The following is a 20,000-nucleotide window of genomic DNA, read 5'->3' as shown; positions in this document are numbered from 1 at the left end:
GAAATTCAGAAACAGGATTGAAATATTACCAGAAATAGTAACTTTCTATATTACCAAAGAATGAAACCATGCAGTCATCCAGTCACGACGCTGTACCAGGTGCAGTTCCTCTTTTTCCACTTTGGAAAGTTTATTTTTGAAGACGAACTGCTGTACTATAGTAGTGTATACTCTTTGAACCGTCTCAATTAGTAGTCCTCCTAATATGAGTGATTTCTGTCATCGAATTCTTATTCCATATTTTCATACCCGCATTATCGTACTAAAACCAGGAGAATAAAATGGGAAACGTCGCGTTGTTAGAGTTCAGTGGTCCAGAACTTGCAAAACATCAGTACATGTAAGGAAACACTTTTATGAGTTTAGAGATATCACTTGGTAAAGCCAGTGCAATACTTAGGAGGATGGATATGAGTTATTATAATTAATATTATTTATATTTTGTTTTTGCAGCTGTCGCTATTGGCATTTTGTGTGACACATGCCGCTCAAAATAAGTCATGCTAATGGTCATTTTTTTCTTTGGCAGGTACGTTAATTGGATCGCACCTGTTTGTGAAGAAACATAGTGATAAAGGTAATAACGTTAAGAGCTCCCAAGGCAAGGCCTTCCAAGGTAAAGCAAAGAGAGTGGCTTTTAAAGGTCTCCATTGGAAGAGTGAAGGGGGTCGTGTCAGTACACCAGGTGAATTTTTCTCATTTCAATGCTTTGTTTTTTGTTTTTTTTACGTTCATCGATTTCTTTTTTCAGTATTTAAATTATACATTTTTTAAAACTACTTTCCTAAATTTTTCTTTTGGTTACGTCATAACTGGAATACAAAGATACGTGGATTGTCTGAAGGTCTCAAATTTTCAAAATATTCTTTCGCTCTTAGAGTTTTTTGTGATAAAATCCTAAAAGTACAACAGTAAAGGTTTGTATTTAGTCAATAAAAATAAGGCGTATCTTGTTTCAGAATATTAAGATAGAGCCAAAATATGATATAGGACGTTTAAAGTGAAGAGACGAACTTAAAAGACCTTCGAAACCATTTGTTGATTTTGACTGGACCTGCATCAGTTGAACCATTAACGCAGTTTTAAAATCTTTGTATGGTATAGGACCTGGAAAGGCTAAGCTCTCAGAGTGGTCTGTTGAGGGAGAAATGCATAGAATCCAGTTGATTATGCATAAAAACAACCGAATTTTGGATTGGATTATGATGAGTATATCGTCTGAATGGTATTCAGTTAATTGGAAATTGTAATCTTGTAGGCTTTGGTCTCACTGGTCATCAGTTTACCACGTTAATCCAACAAATTGGAAATAGAAAGTAAGGATATGAATTAACTTCTCCAGGTGAAGCGACGCCTCAACGTGAAACGGTCTACGCTGAAGTTCGAGCTTGACCTCCTGTTTTTAGCTTTAATTTTTCCTAGCAGGGTCTGCAGGCTTGCATCATATGAATGTGTCCGTTGCTCAGTATGAACACTAATAATTATGATATGAAATATAAATAGCTTTAATTCTACTTTTAGAAAAGTTCCACTTGCTATTTATTAGTATGAGAAGAATGTCGGATATGGAGCTGACTAGAAACCATTTAAACCACCGAAAATCCATATACGTTGTGATCTACCAAATTTCACTGAAGATAAATTAACAGTTCTTGGGAAAAACAACACACACACACACACACACACACACACACACACACACACACACACACACACACACACACACATTGAACTTGTTTACAGCTTCGTTTAACGGTGGTAATTGTGAGGACCTTGGATTATTCAGTGGGATGCAACGAAGGTTGCTGTTAATGACCGGTACCAATTTAGCAGGATTTAGAATTGCGCTCCCGTAGTTTTAGCATTGATGATTGCGGGTCGTATTTCACCTGCTAATCCTATAATGATCAGGCACGGGTTTAATTTTGAATGCAGGCGTTCGTGTCTACTGCACGTAGACCGTGGCATTGCAGAATGCGTGCTGATGGCTAACGCAAAGTCAGTCTCTCTCCCGTTGCTGAATAACCACTGGTTCCATGCAACGTAAAAATACCATACAAACAAATTATCTTGGAGACTAGATTTGGACCTGACCTAACATGACCCCCTACTAGAAAGTAGTGAAGTATCAAAGTTCATAATTTGGGCATTATACGTTAAAAGAAAAGTTTATGCAACTTTTGTGCGTGTGCTAACATGGGTCGTGACTGAGTTTTAGTTTTTTTATTCTTTGCTTTTATAGTTTACTTTTAATGCCATATTGTTTGGGAGCCTGTCTCACGTTGCTTAGCTTCTGTACGAGTGACCAAGGCAACAATTTGATTCTATTTTGTTAAAACACAGGTGTGAAAGAGAGATGTTCCAGTTCATTGCCCTGCCATTTCTCTCTCTCTCTCTCTCTCTCTCTCTCTCTCTCTCTCTCTCTCTCTCTCTCTCTTTTATAAGGTCAAAGACCTAGTAACTCCAGTACCATCGTCTCGTAACTTGGTGTCATTATCCAATTTTCCTGTCCCTTTTCTCCCTAGGATAACTTTGCGTCCCTCTCCATTCATCTTTAGTTACGAAGTCGATTAGAATACCCAGGCAAAAGTTAAGTGTCTGATCATCCAGGTCGCTCTTAAATTTTACCCTCATGCGTAATTGATTAGTCATGGAGGTCATTATGATTGCGGTATTAATTTTTTTGTAAAAGCATTTTGCCTCTTTTATCAGTTTTGTCAAGTCATTGCGGTCTTCGTGTGTTTGGTATATAAGATAAGAATATTGTTTGGCATTGTAAGAATCCACAGATGAAATAACTTTGAAATATTTACCATTTAAACATCTTGTTATACAAACTTGCGTATTATTTAACCTACGGTAAATAATTGGGGGAGGACTACATGAATGTTGAAAGGCTAAAGACGGAACAGGTAGAGTAGAATAATTCGCTGAGGAGTATTTTTTTTTTTGTGCAAGGCCGATACACTATTGGATTGCTTTCACTTTTTCTTTGTGATGGCATTTAAAAAGCCATTAGTCGCTTTTGGAGAATGAATTTGGAATGAATTCCATATGAGTAGGTGAACAGTGAATTCATAAAACAATCACAAGGATATGGAATTCAGCTGTTATTTAATAGTAATTGTGTTTTCAAGGAACAAATTGATAAAAAAAGTGTTATTAAATCTCTCCATATTAAATTCGCCATTTTTTAAATGAACAGAGACGACAAAGGAAGAAGATTTTATTTTGTGTTGGAAATTTGGTAATTCCTTGACTATACGGGGAGAGAATGTGTTGACCTTCCTGGGAGTGGCACACGAGAAGTTGTTATTTATCATTTCTTTGTTTGTAGAGATGGGTGGAGGTCAGGGGGGCCAAAGGAGGGGTGGGTGGGAAGATGCTAGGTCAGTCTTAAGACGAGGGTCAGAGGTCACACGTCGAAAGAGAAAGTCCAAGTTGAGTTTATGGAAAGCATATGGTGTAACTGACTTGGTCCAAATGAATACTAGCGCAGAAATTCATCAGATTTATGTCTAGTTGGTTGAGAGAGACTGGAACGAGTGAATTACTTAGCGCGAAAGTTTTTTTCTCCCTCCTTCATTGTAAGTGATTAATTGATGTTTGTATCCTGGCTGATATTTACTACTACTCCTACTCCTCCATTACTACTACTACTCCATTACTACTACTACTCCATTACTACTACTACTCCTCACTGAAACAAGTTGCTCTAAATGTGAAGCAGAGAACATTATTCTATGCCCAATAATCAAAATAATATTTTTTCTTTTAAAAGTTTCCGCGTTAATATCTGACATTTTCGTATATTAATAGTAGTGTGTTTTCGTTCAGTATTAACAGTAGTATTACTATTGAAGTTAGAGCGCAGTTACGGTAATATCCAAAAGCCATTAGGAATATGCTAGCTAGGTTTCGGACCATATATGCTTGGTTTTGAAAGAAAATGAAACCTACAAAGAGGAAGTTTAATGTAAAACTACAGTGGAATCACTGATATTGTTAACAGTAACAATCTTTTCGAAGTGTGGTTTTAGGCTAAAGGAACCTCTGACGAGGTTACGACCATTAGCTTAACGAAAACATCAGCTGTAGCAGACAGACAGACAGTTTAATTTGTGTATAGAATTATTGAATGTCCTTGTATGTAATGGTCACCGTAGAGGTTTGCAAAGGTTTCCTGATTGTCAATATTGTAAAAAAAAATTCTTGTGTTCATCAGGTTGTTCTTGAATGTATTCGTCGTTCAGTTGGTTAAATGAAAAAAGGAGGTGGCCTCTTATAGGTGTTGATGATCGACTCGCTTTCTGCAAATTTCTCATTAAATTTTTTTATTCTGCTTTGTTGATATTCCGTTGGGGGGGAGTGTGCGTGTATATATACGTATATATATATATATATTTTAGGCAGTGCTAGATGGCTGCCGTAGTGGTGGTATTTATCCCAGGTCAGGAAGGAAAATAGCAAGGATGGAATTTATTTAAAAGCTGTAACTCCTACACATTTACACACCAATTAAAAAAAACCATTGTGTACGTCTAAGGGGATGTTAGTTAATGACTGCTGTTAAATATTTTGACTGTGGGAGAAGTCAAATACCCGAATCTCATGGGGTGTCATAATTATTTTGTATTACCGTAGCAAGAGGCGCTCTCTCTCTCTCTCTCTCTCTCTCTCTCTCTCTCTCTCTCTCTCTCTCTCTCTCTCTCAGATCGTTTGTATCATACACCAAACTGACATGAACTAGTTGAAGAAACGCAGCAGAGCTTTGCGAGAGCAGCGTCCTTTTGAAATCACGAGTAATCAGAAGCGGTTCGGGGCTGATCTGTTATTTTTAGAACCCTTTGTCTGTATAGTCGGCCTCTCCAAGTGTAGGGTTGTGTCGTAAAGGAAAGGGAAGAGCAGATTGAACGTTTATTGGCGAGCGAGAGAGAGAGAGAGAGAGAGAGAGAGAGAGAGAGAGAGAGAGAGAGAGAGAGAGAGAGAATTCATTACTGTTATGGTTTACGCAAGAACGACTGATGAATCGATAATTGGCTTGAGAATTTTAGTTGAATGTTGAGGTCGTGGGAGTCACAAACGTTTTTTTGTTTGACTCTTGGCGTCATCAGCTGTGTGCTCTAAATGTCTTTGCAAGGTCATCGCTGTATTTGCTATTTTCTGCATTTAAACAAGGTCTAGAGAATACTCTTAGTAGACCTTGCATTTCAATTTCACTGTTGAGTCCGATAATATGGAGCGTGAAAAGGCTATACATCAGGAGAGATGTTCCATATAGGGTGAGGCTTTATGCCTTGTGAATAGCCATACATCCACATGCATCGTATATATTTCATTGGAGTTTAGTATAAGAATGATTCCAACAGTTAAATCAAAATTTACGTGGCTTCTTAACAATGGATAAGATTGACTTTGCTTGGTACAGTTTTGATAAATTTTAACCAGATTGAAAGTAATGTTTTCCAAAGTTACAGCTACAGAGGGAAATAAGTAACCGCTATTTACTTAATTGTTCATCGGATGTGTATTCTGTAGGTTTTGCATGGGATATATCTTCATGTGTCTAGATTTATCGAAGAAGTTTTAAGATTGAAAAAGGTCAGTTTAGTATTAGCTTATCTTTGTCATTTATTCACATTTTAATGTAAACGAATCTTTATAATGAAGTCTATAAATGTTAAATGAATTATACCCACGTGCCACGCATACGATACCCAAGAACCCTTAGCAAATTAGGAATAAACTAGAACATTAAAAGAGGAAGACTACGACAAAAGTAAACATTGGATTGAGAACGAATGCTGGCGACGCGTGATGAAAAGAGGCGAAAAAGGCTCCATTCTCTCTCTCTCTCTCTCTCTCTCTCTCTCTCTCTCTCTCTCTCTCTCTCTCTCTCTCTCTCTCTCTCTCTCTCTCTCTCTCTCTCTCTCTCTCTCATTGCAAATAATGCTAATTTGCTTATTCATCATTTGCATTGACCTCAGGATGTGATGCGAAGTGGACCATAAACAGTTGCCAGATGTGTCCATATTATTTGAAACATACGCAATTAACTTTCCGATACTATAGTTGAGGGAAATGGCAGGGCTTATAATGATTCAATTCTTTAATAAGTGCATTCTTTCATTCCATTTAGACTAATAGTAATAGTCTTAGCATTGATAGGAAGAGTAGCGCGATGGTTTGCATAGTAAATGTTTTTCGTTCACTTCACCATACGTGAAATAGTGTCAAGGTTGGTAAAGCTTACCCTTCACCCAAGCGTTGGTAACCTTTTCGCCTCTTCCTGGGAACTTGTCAGTAATAAATCCGTTATTTAGGGTATTTTGTTTATTGCTGGTGACTTCATTCCTTCACTTTTTGTCTTAGTTTTCGTTCGAGGGAAATTAGCCCATTTTGTTTTAGGTTATAACGCTTATATTAACAAATTACCTTGTTATTTTTTATTTGCCGAGTTAAATGTATGGCCAATTACTATTGTTATTATTGTACTATTAGTACCGTTAACGCAGATTTCAAGGTAACGTTATTCACATATGATAATGATTTACGGAATGACTTTAATTACTGACAAAAGCGCTGTCCTTGCTTTCACTACGGGGAGGACGTATTACTACAATCTATATGTAAATGTTGTATTGATGGCTGGGTGTTTGCTTTTTTAGCAAATGAAACCTTCAAAGACTGTCAATTAATGTTTTGTTTCCATCTGCCTTTCTGCATACCCGGGGGTCACATCTGCTTAGGTAGGAAGGTCATCTTGACCTTTTTAGAGGAACTAATGATTAAAATAGTCTTTTATATCAATTGTTTTTCCATTGAAATTAGGTAAGAGAAACGATGCTTGTCCTTTTTCAGGAATTAATAGAAAATTCCACACCTCATACTGCAATAAAAAAAATCATATTTTAGCATAATTTAATTCCCCAGACATAAAATATTGACAAATTACTTCTTGCCCGCAGATAAACATTGAAATAACTTATTTCACATCACACCACATAAATAAATTAATCCAGACTTTTCATTGTCCACCAAGAAGAGAAAGAATGATTCTACCTATTTCTCAACACTGGCGGAGGAAAACTTCTACGAGCGAGTTCTTTTGCAACGCTAACTCATTTCGAAATGTTAATGTGCTGGTACACGGGGAAAAAATAAAAATAAATAAAAACAGCACTTCAGCCCATTAGGCCCCTCGAGCTTAGTTTGTAACTTTCTTGTAGTTGGTTGCTCGCTAAATGACGAGTTCGTGTAAAAACGCGCTGGTGATATATGTTATTCCGGGAGCGTTACTGTCAGTAGTCGAAATAAATCATATTGTTTGTGGTGCTTCGAAACTTGAGGCCGTTTCAGTTTCTTCTTAAGAGTTAGTACGTTTGTGCGTGTGCTTGGATGTATCCGTGTATTGTACCCCACGTTATAGATATATATATATATATATATAAGATATAATATATATATATATTATCATATATATTTATTATAATATATTATATATATTTGAATCCTATATATATATATATAATATATTATATGTTTATATATATATGTATATATATATATGTATATATATATATGTATATATAATATATATATAGATATCTTATATATAATATAATATATATATTATTTTATATAATAATGATCACCAAAATAGGGAGACAATAGGTCACGGCAACTTTCGTTCTGCCGAATTATCGGTGAACTTGATGCAGAGTTCCCCCACGACACAAGCATAGTATATGTTGTACCAACATATAATAATAGACAGTAGTAGACACCGTCAGAAGTGAAAGGTTCAGAAATTCCAAAGTACTTAATAGTAAAACAGTTTACCGTAGTAGACAAGTTGAACTGAATTACCTGGAGATTGTCCAGTCATTTGGAAAGAAAAAGGGCGATAGTTTAATGTAAATTTGCATAATTCCTAATTTATTAGAGCAAAGGGGGTGGGGTGGAAGACCTGGGTAGTACTAAGATAAGAGGTATTTAGAAAGTTGGTGATGGAGGGGGGGGGGGTGAATGGAATATCTGTCTGTGTATATGTTCACCGTAGGTTGGCAGTGCCTTCAGTGCACGTCATGCGGTGCAATGTAGACATTACTTAAGGCCCTTTATAGCGTCCCTTCGGTTCCTATCAGCAACGCCTTTCATTCCTTTTAGTGTACCTCCGTTCATATTCTCTTTCTCCCATCTTACTTTCCACCGTTGAGTCACAGTGGAACTGATAGGTTTTCCTTCCGTTTACACTGTTCAAACCGCTTTACTGTAAAATTCCGTACCAGCTCTGAACAACCTCATAGGTCCCAAAGCTTGGCATTTTGCCTAAATTCTGTATTTTGTTCCATTCTATTTAGCTCGACTAATGAACATTCAGATGTAGGTGAAGAGATTCGTTCATTGTCTTGCAAGTTTATTGCAGTGGGCTCATTCCTGATTTAGCTGTTTCAGTAACACTTTTTCTCTGACGCAACCCTTTCTAGGAAAAGCAGACTTGACGTTGAAAATGAACAATGACGTAACAAAAAGTTTAATTTCACCAACGTGGGAATACGAGGAATCCAGTCCATGGCACCCAAGTTGAAATCGTGGTTTCAGAAAATTATTAGTTATTATTAACTTTATTATTAATCTTCTTATCCGTATTAGAGAAAAGGCAGATGGGAGTGACCTTTGCTGAACAAATTATTTTAGATTATCCATTTTATGTATATACGCTATACGTTTTTGTATTGTCTTTATTTTCAAGTGGTCTGGATAAAAAGAATATATATATATATGTGTATATATATATATAAATATAGGTATTATATATATATAAAATATATATATATATATATATATATATATATATATATATATATATATATATATATATATATATATATATATATATATATATATATATAGAAGCGAATACCACGGGAAATGAAAGTCAGGAATCCAAGCGCTTTCGTCTTTATTCAGACATCGTCAGTAGCTCCTTGACGATGTCTGAATAAAGACGAAAGCGCTTGGATTCCTGACTTTCATTTCCGTGGTATTCGCTTATTTATGAAGTCACGTGCATCTACTGTGATTTTTAAGCATATATATATATATCTAATAATATATATATATATATGAGTATAAATATTAATATTATATAAATATATATACTATTAATATATATATATAATAAATATATATAATATATATAGAAATCTAGACATAAATATGATATAATAATAATATATATCATAAAATATATATAAAAAATATATCTTTAATATAAATATTATAAGTATAAATATATATCTATTGTAATATATTATTTCTATATCATTTATAATATATATAATAAATATATACATTAATATTATCATATATATTATAATGTAATATATGTATTTCTTATATGGTATATAACTAATATAAGATATATAATGTAATTATGTATTATTATAAATAATTTCTATAGGTATATGTGTGTACTCTATATATATATATATACATATATATATATATATATATATATATATATTATTATATTTTATGACCCGGGGTAAGGATTATGTAGATCAAAGAATACGTCTTGATGCTTCTGACAATTTTGAAAACTTGAGTTAAGGGAATGGATTACTGTTGCTGAGTATACCGACTGGTATTTTACCCTACCCGGTTTGTAGAGGTGTAAAGTAGTTAATGAAGAAGCAGTACTTTACCCATAGATCTAAAGAGTTCTTTAATTACCTCCAACAGACCAATTCATCATCATAAAGATCGCAGTTGATGAAAAAGAATAGATAATTGAAACAGAATAAATAAGATCTTCAAGTTGTATTGTTATTTCTCATGACTGGGGATGTTGATGTAGCGTTTAAGGCCTAAGACAGAAGATAACGAGGAGACTTCTGGATTCCTTAGATTTGATTGTAATCTTGTAATGCACGACTTCCTGAAATATACTTGTCCCCAATCGTTTTGCCATTTGACTGTTTGGTCCTCCTAACTCTCCGAGTTTGTGTATCTTGGATTAAATCTTGTACATTAGAGTGGGCGCGCACGCGACTGAGTTTCAGTTGAGCGGTTGGTTACAAATGTAGGTAAGATTGATGCTGTTTATAGTCGAAAGGATACAGATTTGCAGATTCTTTTGGATTTGGTTAGGTTAAATTTTTTTTTTTTGCGTGCTTCATTCTTTTTAAAATGTGCTTTATAAGCATTTTAGTATTGATTTTATTTCATGTATTGGTTTCTTTTTGTAGCTTTACGTTGTTTATTTTGAGCAATGAAATGTATATTAGTATATGTAAAAAAGAAAAGTTAATGCAGTCCAGCAGCTTGTACTGTTGTTGATTGTTATAAGAAACTAAGAATCACTCGGAAAATGAAGAGAAATCGTTCCCATTTCTTAATTTACCTTCACTATTTTTTTTTTCGCTCCTTTGCCTAAATCTTATTCGGGCATTTTCGGGAATCCCCTGCCCTCCTTGAGTCGCCCTTTTGGTCCAGGCAAGGGTCCTTTTCGTGCAAGAGCCGTTGTTGTCAAGACCACTCCACATCCTTTGCCACTTTTCAACAAAAAGAACAACAAATCACAATTCCCTCTTCAAAACATCTCGTGGAAGATTCTCTCGCCTCTCCCTCCATTCGAGTTTTTTTTAGTTTTCTGAAAAGAAAACTATCGTGCCGTCTTTGCCTGCCTGTCCGCACTTTTATCTATTCCGCCCTCAGCTCTTAAAAACTACTGAGGCTAGAGGGCTGCAAATTGCCATGTTGATCATCCACCCTCCCAAAGGTAGCCATAATCGTGCTTCCGGCCACTACACTACGGCCGGCTGATAGTTTCATGGGCGGCGGCTCATACAGCATTATATGGAGACCATCTAATGATAATTTGTTTCGGTGGCCTAGATTGTGCGCTGTACAGGAAACTCCGTTGGGCGAAGAAACTTCGGCGCAGTTTTTACTTCTTTTTGTTTGGGGATCTGTACTTTTCCTATTTGCTTGCAATCTGAAACCGAAAATCTCTCTTCTCTCTCTCTCTCTCTCTCTCTTATATCGTAGTAAGACACGAGTGAATAAGAGAGATGTATTTTTCTCAGAGTTTAGATATATAGCGTATGGATGTACAATTTATATATATTAATACCGATATTAGTGTTTACTGTGTATTTGCTGGAAGAGTGGCGAGATAAAGTTGCGGTTATATTACATTACAGACACTAATAAAACTGAAGACTGGCCGGAAATATTTGGACAAAATGACGTATTGCTAGTGAGTGTATGTATGTATGTGTGTGTATATATATAAATATATATATATATATATATATAGTATATATATATCTATATATATATATCTATATATATATATCTTATATATATATATATATATATATATATATATATATATATATCTCTTCTATATTATATATATATATACCACACTGTGTATGTGTGCTTATATGTATTTTATTATATATATATTTTATATATATATATATATAATATATATATATGTACTATATTGTACTATATATATATATATATATATATATATATATATATAATATATATATATATATATATACATATACATATACAATATAGAGTGGTATAATATATATAGATATTATATATTATATATATATATATATATATATATATATATATATACACACACAGATATCATACATATTATAATGATGATATATATATATATATATATATATATATATATATATATATATATATATATATATATATATATATTATACACACTACATATATATACATACTATAATATATGTATGTGGATATATATATATATATATATATATATATATATATATATTGATTATTATATATATATATATATACACACATACATATATACATACTATATATAGTATGTGTATATATATATATATATATATATATATATATATATATTTTCTTTTACGTAACTCCTGGACTATTCCTTCGTGTATTAAAACTTGTTGATTCGCATATTCTCGTAAAGTGTAACCGTTACTAACCACGAAAAGGTACTAGCTTCAGATGTGTCAGTCATATTTAAGGTAGAAGCAGGTCAAACAGTCATTTAGGTACGCATCGCTTGTGACGCGATGTCAGATTTTTAATGCACATTTTATATGACACTATTGAAACTTCACAAATGGCATTGGTAGATGACGCGGTGAAGGTCTTCAGAAAGAAGAAAATTCGGTTATTGTGTTAGCATAAGATGTCGGCCCTGTATTTTGGGGTGTGGGATTAGGAGGGGAGTATCTCCGTTGGCCCGATTGGCACGATGCCCAGTGGGTGGCGATAGCAGTGGGCCATCACTTGGAGAGGGTGGGCACTTGTTGTGAGGGTAGGGGTGGCCATGACTTGGTAGTTCGTTTCTGGGTGAAATGAATCTGTAAGAGTGACCACACTGTATTATTTTTCAGTTTTTTCATATTTATTTGAAATAAAAACTTCTTTCAGTTTTCTTCTGAGGATGGAAAAGAAACCCACAAAATTACTGAGTATAACTTGTTTACTCGTAAGCAAAATAGTATGTACGTACTTACAAGTAAACAAGTTACTCAAGTAAATTTGTGGGTTCCTCTTTCCACTATTTGAAATTTTATTAATTTGTTCAAAATCCGTGGATGATCTTTTATTTGTCTCTTGCTTGTGAAGTTTTCTACACTTTCTACACGAGTTTCCTTGATTTTACCCTGTTGGTGTGTATTTTTGCTTAATTTATGCGTTGCCACATAGTAATTATATATGATATAGGGGCATTTACACTTAAGTGCTGTTTTGTGGAGAGAGAGAGAGAGAGAGAGAGAGAGAGAGAGCTGGCTAGCTAGCTTTTCCGGATCAAGAGTTTCTTGCAACTTTCTATATGACATCCCCCTTGTCTCCTCACCAGTTACCTAACTCCGCCCCCTCCCCACCTCACATTATCTCCAAGTTCCTCATATTTCCATTACTGATGCAGCTTATATCACTAATGCAAGTGATTTTATTTTCTCAAGGTATGCACATTTTTATTGTATCCTTTCATTTTAAGCCCTTGGATAAATGAAGCGTGATGCACATCACTTTGGTACACAAATTGTCGTTACTCTGTCTGTTGTGCATTTTTGTCAATTTTTAACATTTATAATAGTCTCTTAATAAGTTACTCATACCCCAAGAGAAAAATCTCTTAAGTTATTGATCTGGTTGGATCCTGTTCATATCCAGGTCCGGGAATGTATAAATTGCATTGCATCATATTCATCTCTCTGAAAATTAGGTTGGGTGAAAGTAACTAAAGTTTTTATTTTAATCTTTTCATTAATTATTTTACTTTTTCCGTGATTAATTCATTTTAAGCAGTACGCATTAGTGGTTAATTAGGGTGCATCTTTGCTCTGTTTTCTAATAGCAAATGCTAACGATAAGTACGAGAAATTAAGGCAACCATTGGTGGACAGAGCACTCTTACTGACTAGTATTGAAAAAACTATTAGGATTATCTAGCGGTGCGAACAACCATAGGATTGCCTGGCTGTGGAAAAAACACTAGGATTGCCTGCCAGTGGAAAAAACACTAGGATTGCCTGCCAGTGGAAAAAACACTAGGATTGCCTGCCAGTGGAACACAATAGGATTGCCCCTGCCCAGTGGAACAACACACTAGATTGCCTGCCAGTGGAACAAAACACTAGGATTGCCTGCAGTGGAACACACTAGGATGCCTGCCAGTAACAAACACTAGGATTGCCTGCCATGGAACCAAACACTAGGATTGCCTGCCAGTGGAACAAACACTAGGATTGCCTGCCAGTGGAACAAACACTAGGATTGCCTGCCAGTGGAACAAACCATAGGATTGCCTGCCAGTGGAACAAACCATAGGATTGCCTGCCAGTGGAACAAACCATAGGATTGCCTGCCAGTGGAACAAACCGTAGGATTGCCTGCCAGTGGAACAAACCGTAGGATTGCCTGCCAGTGGAACAAACCGTAGGATTGCCTGCCAGTGGAACAAAAACCGTAGGAATTGCCTGCGCATGGGAACAAACCGTAGGATTGCCTGCCAGTGGAACAAACCGTAGGATTGCCTGCCAGTGGAACAAACCATAGGATTGCCTGCCAGTGGAACAAACCATAGAATTGCCTGCCAGTGGAAAAAAATACACAGGACTGCCTGGCAGCGGAAAAAAACTATTTTATTGCGCAGCAGTGAAAACCTATCTAATTATCTATCCCGTGGAAAAAACTACCCTGGATGAAAAAAACTAGGAATGAAAAAAAGGTCTTAGTGGTTCCGGATTGAAAAAACAGTTGCCAGCAGTGAAATAAAAACTAGGATAACTTATGGTGGACTATGGGTGCATTCCCACGGATGAAAAACTGGGATTGCCTACGAGTGGAAAAACCTATTGGATTGCGTAGCAGTGGGAAAACTATTGTATTGCCTAGCAGTGTAAAGAACTATAGGATTGCTTAGCAGTGGAAAAACTAATAGTATTGCCTAACTGTGGAAAAACTATTAGATTGCCTAGCAGTGAAAAACCATAGGATTGCCTAGCAGTGTAAGACTATAGGATTGCCTAGCAGTGGAAAAAACCTATAGGGATGCTTAGCAGTGGTGAAAAATTATATGATGCCTAGCAGTGGAAAAAACTGTAGGATTGTCTAGAAGTGAAAAAACTATTGGATTGTCTAGCAGGGTGGAAAAATATTTGATTGCCTATTAGTGGAAAAACTATCGTAGTGCCTAGCAGTGGGAAAAACTATAGGTTGTCCAGCAGTAAAAAGCTATTAGATTGTCTAAGAATGAAAACACTATTGGATTGCCTAGCAGTGGATAAAATTATGAGGTTGCCTAGCAGTAGAAAAAAACTATTGGGTTGCCTAGCAGTGTAAAAACTATTGGGTTGCCTAGCAGTGGAAAAAATTGTAGTATTGCCGAGCAGTGGGAATATTATTGGATTACATAGCAGTGGAAATATCTATTGGTTGCCCAGCTGTAGGAAAGCTATTGGATTGCCTAGAATTGAAGATAGCATAGGATTGCCAGGAAGGGAAAAACTACAGGATTGCTTAACAGTGAAAAGAACTATTGGATTGCATAGCTGTGGAAATATCTATTGGATTGCCTAGCGGTGGGAAAAACTATAGGATTGTCTATCAGTGGAAAAAACTATAGGATTGCCTTGCAGTGAAAAAAGCTATTGGATTACCTAGCAGTTGAAAAATTACAGGATTCCCTAGTAGTGAAAAACTATTGGATTAACTAGCAGTGGATAAAAAAACTATTGGATTGCGTAGCAGTGGAAAAACTTAGATTGCCTAGCAGCGGAAAAACTACAGGATTGCCTAGCAGTTGAAAACAGTATAAGGATTGCCTAGCAATAAAAAAAACTACATTATTGCTAAGCAGTGAAAAAAGTTAGTGTCTAGCAGTGGAAAGAAACTAGATTGTCTAGTAATAGGAAAAGCACTTCATTACCAAGAAAAATGACATTACTTAGTAATTGAAAAAATACTGGAATTGTTGTTAGAAAAGGGACTGGAAAGAAGTGGAAATCCACTTAGATAGCCTATTAGTTGAAGAACTTAAATTCCTAAGTACTGGGGAAAAATATCGATTACGAAGTACTAGAAAAATTACCGGTTTGCCTGTTAGTGGAAAAGCAACTTACATTGCCTAGCCTCAGGTTCCGAATGTAACTGTATTTCCATATGCAAATTTTGTAATGCCATGAAGTGATCATGAGTAATTATAGTCAACCTTAAATTAAGTAAAGAGGGGTTTCGATCAGTTAATTACACCATAATGAAATTTAACCTTACCCTCAAGTGGCGTACATCCTGACGGTCGTGGGTCAGATCCTGGGATATAGGATACGACAAAAGGACCACGCTAGAACGCGTCATCGTGGTGAAGGGTTTACCTCGGTGACGTCACGAGGTATGCATTGTTTGTTCGGGAGAGCCCAGAATATCCTGTTTCTCGAGTGTTAGCAGCTAGAAATAACTAGCTTGTCTCAGGTTACTGAGAATAGCCGTTATATTTATCCACTTTTCTGGCAATAACTAGTTTTTCGTACGTTGGTGTGAGACCGAAAATACCTTTTAAGTGTTTCAGCTTCGAGGAATTGTTGTCACGGTGTAATGTAATAGTTTGAACGTTTGTTGCAAAGACGGAAATGGCTGTGGAAGCTTTTTTTATTGTACATAAACGTCACTGGTTATGAAAGATTAAACAGTATATCAATAAAATCTTGAGACCAGGTTTAGATTTCAGGCTGTAGAAGTATTAAGAGTGATTATCACTAACTAACGGTATCATATTATCATCATCATCTAAAAGCTTCGAATTTATTGTTCTTAAGAATATTTTTATTTGTTCTATTTTGGAGTTTTTGTCGGTTGGGTTTGTACTTGTGTTTTACAATATTTCTCGTGACATGGTTTTCTTGCTTGTAGTTTGGATATTTTAACAGTAAAACTTACAATGCAGTAATACATCCTGGTTTTGAGCAAGAGGACATCTCGTCAGAACAATATGAGAAGAAGTGTTACATCTACCGAGGAAAATCCTTAAATAAGATTACCATAAATCATCAGCAGTAAAACTAAAGAATTATATACACTTAATATCCAGTTACGAGGACATAAAGAAACACCGTAAAACATGCCACTTTTCATGCCTTATTTTTTTTTTGGGGGCTTTTTTTTTTTTTTTTGGGGGGGGGGAGAGGCAGATGCCCCGCATTTTACAGGTGGGGGGTGTGGGGGTGTTCCGGGTATGGGAAGCAATGCCAGATTGAGTATAAGCGCCTCTTATGTCATCTCCAGAAGGTGCTATTTTTATCCATTTTATGCAGCAACATGAAACACGATCAACTGAGTAAGCTATGTATACCACAGAACTAAGTTGTTATTACTCGAAACGCAACCTTAATCACAATCCTAAGCATGCTTATATAGACAACTTTTTTTTTTTTTTTTTTAATTAGCTTCGTTTCAGAATTAAGTTTTTATTTTAATTTCTCGTTCAAGATTCTGCGAACTTCAGGGCCCTCGTCGCCATTATGCCGCTAAGCACGTAATAAAGATGCTGTTTAATCCAGCTCAATAGATTCTTATATACCTACTGTTCATTCTCAGACACGTGAGCACTCACATTGGAGAGTAATGATGTAGTCCGGTTGTATCCCTGAAAACGGAAAGTTGAAAGTTATCTCGGACTTGCAGCAACACTGGGTACTATCAAAATGTTCACACTCATGGCTTTGTATACCTGGAGGTAATGTTAGGCTTCAAACCGATGCCACTATGTAAAAATCCAAGGTTGATATATGCAGATAGTATATGTCGATAGCTATGCTTAGTTACGGACCGTGGAAATGACACGATCCTTTTAAGAGATTTTAATGATTATACATACAAAAATGAAAATATGTCAAAGTCAGTAACGGAGTTGCTTGATGCATATTTATGAGAGAGGACGTAGTTATTTACTAGTTGATGCTAATAAAAGCAGTAAACCTCACATTCGGTAATAATTAATCGGCTGCTTCTTAGTTTATTGCATCAGGTCCACACAGTAAAGTACATAGCTCTTGTTCAAACTGATGTCCCACTTATGTGAAATTTTTGGGATGTTGCCTGGGTGACGCCAGTGAATGTCAAAAGGACTTCGCAGAGAAGTAAAGAGCTTCCATCATTGGTGAAGATGAATAGTCCTCTCTCGTTATTACGTTATACTACAGTAGTTCAGTAGTTGCTTTTGCTAAATTCCAGTTAGTAAGCTGTTAGTACTTTCAGTATTGATTTAAATGAATTTCTTTGTTTAGGTAGGATGTAAAATCTTAATTTTGCCATTTACTGTTCATGTATTATTGTAGATAGTAACAAAATCATTTAACTTTAGGATGCGACAAAAATTTTAGTTGTAATGAGAAGTTAACTTCTAAAGTAAATAATTCACCAAAATCCGTGTTTTCACCAAATGCAATTATGTCATATTCTCTTTAAAACTTTTGTTATATTAAAGTAATAGGTTTTTGGACATTAGGTAATTCTTATCGTCTCCTTTTAATTTAATTCAACCTTGTTTTTAACTTAATTAATATTATTTTATTTTTCACTCCTAAAATTAGTATTATTCTATTTTTGATGCCTAAAACGTAGTAATTAGCGTTATCTTTATATTCCGATGCGATAGCTTATAAAAGGTGCAAAACTGTAAGAAAAACCTATGTTCGGTATACCTTATATGATTTGTAGGTACAGTACTTTTAATATTTTACGGAAAATGCTATCATTTTTCATATGAAAAACCTCTACTCAGAGACATAAAAACGAAATGTGTTTTATCGCATGTAAACATGCGCCTTCCAACTTTCAACCAAGTCCTTCGTGCGAATAGAGGTTATAAGTTTAAAAAAAACTTGAGTTCTTTGTGTGCGCTCGCGCGAGTGTGACAGTGTCCTCTTGTTGACACGGAATAAGGCGGTCGCTTCGACGCTCATGTAAACACACCTGAGGGTTTGTATATCCGTTTAATGAATTCCCTAAGTGACACAACCAAGGGACAGCGTGTTCTGTGTGCCCTAATTAAATTCACCGTCAGGAGTCCCTGGGTTTTGGTGGGTGATCGCTCCTTCCTGCCGCTCTCAGTTGGGACTTGGTAGTAGAATGAATGAGCGCTGTCACAGATATTTGTATTATTGGAGCTATTGTTTTGTGATGGAATAATCTCTTAACTGCATTCAACTGGGATTGTTGTTGCTCTTTCTTGTGTTCAATGGTGGTTGATGTGAATCGTCATATGTATTGTGTAAATTGTTGCCATACTTACCTTGACGCCGCAAGAAGAAAGGTATGATTTTGAAATCATCATCATCATCATCATCACCATCATCATCGTCATCATCGCCGCTTCCCACGCCGTGCGACGCGAGGGGCTTCCGTGAAATATCAACACTCATGTCTTTCCTGTGCTTTCACTTCCACAGATCTTCACTCATCTCCAGCCTCCCGTCTGATAGTGCTCATGCAAGTAGGTCTGGGTTTGCCAACTCTTCTGGTGTCATTGGTCACAGGCTGACATTATCAGTACATGTCCAAACTGTTTAGCTCCTTTCATTATCATGTGGGTTAATTATGGTTTTCATTGTCATACAGTCATTCATGTCCGTATAACAACACACTATGCTAGACTCGAGTATAATCTTACTTTCGTATGTAATTTCTGTTGGTTTGATTTACACATCTTATAGGGTTTTCTAATGGCTTGATTTGCCTCTCTTTAGCCAGTCCGTAATTTTCAACCTGTATTGCATACTTTTCTTGAATATTTGAAAGACTTTATCTCAATCTTTTCTCCGTCTGTTAATTTCTATGCATCCCGCATACTAAACTCTTTTTAAATATAACAGAAGCTTTTTAGATCGTCCTATCTAGAAAAATCAACAACATTGTCATTTTAAGTGACTTCATGTAATATGTATATAATTGCACTTTTAGGCTATGGTCAAATTCTTCAAATCATTCGACGCTAATTTATAGTAGTTTCCTTCTTGTTTCTTTGTTAATATAAAATTCTTTTTTTTATATGCTGTACCTCTATCCAGTTTGATATATCGATATGTTTTGAGAATTTAATTTTCTCCATGTTAACTAGGTTGCTTAAAATATCGCATACATCACTTTTAAGAAATTTATTATGTATCCTTTAAAGTGAATTACTAAATGCCTCTTTCATCTTAAGGTATTATGGGTCATATTCCTTAGAGGAAGCAAAGATCAGCTACAGCTAGATTAAAAGAGCAGAACTCAAAGATAAATCAGAAATAACCCGTCCAAAATCAACAGGTAGGCAGAGCATTAATAGCGTGGGAAAATTCTCTCAAACTCATAAAAAATATACGTTCACGAATGATTAAGCGCCCCTAAAGAGAAATTCATAAAACTTCCATGAGGAACAAATTTTCAAACTGTGTTTTAAC

General features: G+C 35.5%; 1 protein-coding gene across 19 annotated transcripts in view; it reads left to right on the top strand.

Annotated features, from left to right (window-relative positions):
- LOC135211221 (serine/threonine-protein kinase tricornered-like) overlaps positions 1-20,000 on the top strand; it is a 192,946-nt gene that overhangs the window by 117,866 nt on the left and 55,080 nt on the right. For 12 of the 19 annotated variants that reach the window (XM_064244475.1, XM_064244458.1, XM_064244456.1 and 9 more), the window contains one exon: positions 530-685. The exons of 6 other annotated variants lie outside the window; for them this stretch is intronic. Coding sequence is in view for 12 of the 13 variants with exons in the window: in XM_064244458.1 (XP_064100528.1) it covers positions 530-685 (156 nt within the window). In the remaining variant the exon portion in view is untranslated. Of the gene's footprint in view, positions 1-529; positions 686-18,688; positions 19,052-20,000 lie in introns of those variants that run through there. One more of the 19 variants, XM_064244469.1, reaches the window with a different exon arrangement.

This window comes from Macrobrachium nipponense, chromosome 4 (assembly GCF_015104395.2).
Source record: "Macrobrachium nipponense isolate FS-2020 chromosome 4, ASM1510439v2, whole genome shotgun sequence".
NCBI classification, from domain to species: domain Eukaryota; kingdom Metazoa; phylum Arthropoda; class Malacostraca; order Decapoda; family Palaemonidae; genus Macrobrachium; species Macrobrachium nipponense.
Note: the sequence above shows the minus strand (reverse complement) of the source record. Positions and strands in the feature narration are given on the sequence as shown.